We start from the raw sequence: 4,511 nt of genomic DNA, 5'->3' as shown, positions 1-4,511 counted from the left end.
CGGATCTCAGCTCACTGCAAGCTCCGCCTCCTGGGTTTACGCCATTCTCCTGCCTCAGCCTCCCGAGTAGCTGGGACTACAGGCGCCTGCCACCACACCCGGCTAATTTTTTGTATTTTTAATAGAGATGGGGTTTCACCGTGTTTGCCAGGATGGTCTCGATCTCCTGACCTCGTGATCTGCCTGCCTTGGCCTCCCAAAGTGCTGGGATTACAAGCGTGAGCCACCGTGCCTGGCCTTTCTTTTCTTTTTTTAGAGACAGGGTCTCACTGTGTCACCCAGGCTAGAGTGCAGTGGTGTGATCATGACTCACTGCAGCCTTGACCTCCTCCTGGGCTCAAGAAATCCTCCCACTTCAGCCTCCCACATAAGTGGGACTACTGGCACATACCACCACACCTGGCTAATTTTTAAATTCTTGTAGAGACAGGGTCTCACTGCATTGCCCAGGCTGTGTGGCAACACCTGAGCTTGCGTAGTCTTCCCACCTTGGCCTCCCAAAGTGCTGGGATTACATACAGGATTTGCCATGCCTGACCCCCCAAATCTTTAAAATACTATTAATATTTTAGCCCTTCAATAATACATGTTTATAATTCCTAAAATTAAGTCTAAGATTTTAAAATTTATTTCTCAGCTTCCAATCTGGATATTAATGACTCCTAATTTAAGATTAGATGACTGACCCAGAGGAAAAAACATACAAGTTTAGAATGGCAAACAGTCAAGATAGGATGCTACATTTATTTAGCATCTTGTTAAAATTTTTATCAGCCAACGTTATTATTCAGCTTTATGCTTTAATAAAGCTCAACTTTAAAAGATTACTTGGAGCTGGGTGTGGTGGCTCATATTTATAATCCTAGCAGTTTTGGAGGCTAAGGTGGGAGTATCACTCGAGCCCAGGAGTTCAAGAGCAGCCTAGGCAACATAGTGAGATCTCGTCTCTACAAATAATTTAAAAATTAGCTGGGCATGGTGGTGTGTGCCTGTAGTTCCAACTACTAGAGAGGCTGAGGTTGGGAGGATCATTTGAGCCTGGAGGTCAAGGCTTCAGTGAGCTGTGATTGCACCACTGCACTCTAGGCTGAGAGACAGAGGGAGACCCTGCCTTGAAAAAATAAATACATACACAAAGGTTACTTGGTTAAGTACCAAATAAGATAGCTTCTTTTTATACCATGCTTACTTAATGAAGGTATACTTCCAAGACAAGTAGGTTTCTTGATAAGAAAATCTAACAATTTTAGTAACTCAATTACACGTTAACACATAGAAAATGTAGTTGATCACTGACATTTAATTTAGAAAATGTTTACCTTCAGAAAGAGCTAAATTTTGCGTGCTTATTATGTGCCAGGCACTGTGCTAGAAAGATTCATGTGCCTTATCCCATTTAGTCCTAAGAGGTAGGTACTATTATTAGCACACCTATTTCACAGAGGGGAAGTGGAGCTTTGATTTTGTACCCTACCCAGCTAGGAAATGCTAAATCTATTCTTTGAACTGAGGACTATGTCAGAGCTCAAGAAAGATTCTAATTCCATTCCTGTTCAAAACAGTGGTCTCCAGGTAAAATAGATCTTGATTAATTTAAAAATCTCCAGAATATTAAAGTTACATTACAGCACAAACTTGTAAACAGTGACTGAATTTTACTTTCAGCCTTCTCTTTAATATGCCTAAATAATTCTAGACCTTGAACTTTCCTAAACCTTTAATCATTTATGGTGCTCTCTGCTGCACCTATCCATTAGAACAATTTTTAAAAACATAACACTGTGTAATTATTTTCAAAAGCCCAGAGATACTAATCAAGTGATCCTAATAGTCTTAAACACTATCCTCAAACCAAAAGATAAATGGAGATTGGGAAACTTGCATTCTAAGTGCCACCATCCAGATAAAATTGCCCTGTGAATTAGAGTAATTTCAATCAGATCCTGTAAAACTGAAAATTTTTCTCAAGACCAGAATGAGACAGTAACTGTAAGATAGTTTAAAAGTTCAAATTCTGTAACATAAAATGGTTTTCCACATAGCAAATTCAATAGCAAAAGGTAGTCAGTAGGGGTTAGGGAGAGCAGCAACAGTTTAGAGAATAATAAAATTGCAGGGCTGGGTGAGGTGGCTCATGCCTGTAATTCCAACACTGGGAGGCTGAGTGGGGCAGGGTCACTTGAGGCCAGGAGTTCAAGACCATCATGGGCAACATAGCAAGTCTCATCTGACAAAAAATAAAAAATTAGCCAGGGGTAGTAGCACCCTGTAGTCCCAGCTACTTGGGAGGCTGGGGCGGGGGTAACACTTGAGCCCTGAAGTTTGAGACTGCAGTGAGCCACGATCAAGCCACTGCATTCCAGCCTGGGCTACAGAGCGAGACTCTTATCTCAAAAAAAAAAAAAAAACAGGATTAAGTTATTATATAAAATCCATTTAATATAATGCACTCAGCAAGATAAACTCAAAGTTAGTAAGTGGAGGAAGTGTAGGCAGGATATTCCAATTCAATTTTGTGACAGGAAGTACCTGCTATGGAAGTCTAGAAACAAGAATACCAAGTTCTGTTTTAGCACAAGAGAAAAAAAAAAAGAAAACACTGGTGTATAGGGCAAAAGAGGAAGTTCTTTTTAGTGAACCATCTGTCAGGTATTACAGACAATTAGAAAAACATTCACTTTTCCACTAGGTTTATGTGGGAATGTAGTTCCCCAGGTGTACTGGAGCCTGGATTTCGCAGTTTCCCTATGGCAATATAGCCTATGATTCAATTTTTATTTATTGATTTATTTAGAGACAGGGTTTTGCTCTTGTTGCCCAGGCTGGAGTGCAATGGCCCGATCTAGACTCACTGCAACCTCTGCCTCCCCGGTTCAAGCGATTCTCCAGTCTCAGCCTCCTGAGTAGCTAGGATTACAGGCATGTGCCACCACACCCGGCTAATTTTGTATTTCTAGTACAGATGGGGTTGCTCCATGCCGGTCAGGCTGGTGTCGAACTCCCAACCTCGGTGTTCCGCCCACCTGGTCCTCCCAAAGTGCTGGGATTACAGGCGTGAGTCACCGCGCCCGGCCTATGATTCACATTTTACACATCCATAAGAAGACAACAGTGGCTTGAAACATTAAACTATTCGTTTCATATTTTAAACTTTAACTTTTTAATATCAATGCTAACTACATAAGAATCGTTTTTTAAAAATACTTAAGTTTCACAACTTAAGTGAATATACTACTGAGCTGTACACTTAAAAATGGTTAGGATGGCAAAGTTCACGTTTTGTGTTTTTCACAACACAAAGTGCATAAGTTAATGAGAAATTACTTCACTTAAACGTTAATAGTAGCTTGTCATATAAATTTTGATTAAAGGTAAAATCGTCTTATAATTTTTAATAAAGTAATTTGCTGTCATCTTTAAGTTAATGTAATTAATTTTTAAAGATGCTTCCATACATGGGCAAATTCTTTAATACTGAACTATAGAGTGAAAGTGAAGCACTATTTTCAGTATCTTTCAAATCATCTGAATTATTTATTGCCAGCAAACACTAGTTGTGAAATTAGGTATATTTTATTTCTGTTGATTTCTTTATTCAGTTAAATGCAAATCTCGAATTAAGACAGCAAGATCCCTAAATAAATAGGCTTTTCTTAAAGCAACTGTAGTTTTGGATTATGAGGTAAGTGACACCACACGTCAGCCTTTAGCAGGGCGGTGGCCCAAAGTGCTTAAGTCAACCATGTCCAACCACCCTTCTGGTCTGGCTCAGCCCTATCAAAAATTGTCAGGCTTCTGTGAACTTTCATTAAGTCCCGTTTAGAAGACGGCACAACCTAGGTTACTTTAGTAGCTCGGGAAGGGCCCGGAGCAGCGGGCTTGGCTTGCTACCTCTGGGAAGTCTCCAGGAAGAGAAAACTGGGAAAAGGCTTTAACTTTGCGCAAGCCCCTTTTCTCAGTCAACATCTTCTTTCCTTCCCTGTGAAGGGATGTGTTCCAGAAAGATCTACCCCTTTCCAACTCAAATGTCATTCCCAGATCAGCTGCTGGAGGGGCAAGCCGACGCTCAACCCACGCCCTCCTCTTCGAGCACCTTCTCTAAGTGCCAGGGCGCCGGGCTCGCTCTGCAGCCCCCCCACACCAGCCCTATAGGAAGAAGGGCCCTAGCTCACGACCCCGGCCAGCCTCTGCAAGGGGGCTCCCGGCCTGGGCAGCTGTGGCTGCCCGCGGAGGTTCACTCCTGGGCCGAGTTGGGGGTGACCAGAGCCAGCGGGAGGGGTTTCTTGGGAAAGGGGAAAGACGGCCTCACCTTGACCCTGATTTCGTAAGTGGTGAAGCGGCCCCGGCCGACCCCCACCGTCTGCGGGTTGCTCACATCGATCTCGAGGAAGTTGCTGGGGGGTCCGTAGGCATCATTTAGGTTCTGCGGCTTGGTGATCAGCCGCCGGGTGTCAGCCACGGTCTCCGCCATTTCGCTATAGCCGCCGCCGCCGCCGCGGGCTCCCTCCGCC

General features: G+C 43.2%; 1 protein-coding gene across 5 annotated transcripts in view; it reads right to left on the bottom strand.

Moving 5' to 3' along the window:
• Positions 1 to 4,505, bottom strand: part of SNX3 (sorting nexin 3) — a 57,387-nt gene extending 52,882 nt beyond the window's left edge. For 3 of the 5 annotated variants that reach the window (XM_011952826.1, XM_011952830.1, XM_011952831.1), the window contains exon 1: positions 4,310 to 4,505. In XM_011952826.1, coding sequence (XP_011808216.1) covers positions 4,310 to 4,471 — 162 coding nt within the window. In that variant the 5' untranslated portion in view covers positions 4,472 to 4,505. The remainder of the gene's footprint in view (positions 1 to 4,309) is intronic. The other 2 variants (XM_011952828.1, XM_011952827.1) reach the window with 2 other exon arrangements.
• Between the last annotated feature and the right edge of the window lie 6 nt (positions 4,506 to 4,511).

The sequence above is a fragment of the Colobus angolensis genome, unplaced genomic scaffold (genome assembly GCF_000951035.1).
Source record: "Colobus angolensis palliatus isolate OR3802 unplaced genomic scaffold, Cang.pa_1.0 Scaffold35, whole genome shotgun sequence".
NCBI classification, from domain to species: domain Eukaryota; kingdom Metazoa; phylum Chordata; class Mammalia; order Primates; family Cercopithecidae; genus Colobus; species Colobus angolensis.
Note: the sequence above shows the minus strand (reverse complement) of the source record. Positions and strands in the feature narration are given on the sequence as shown.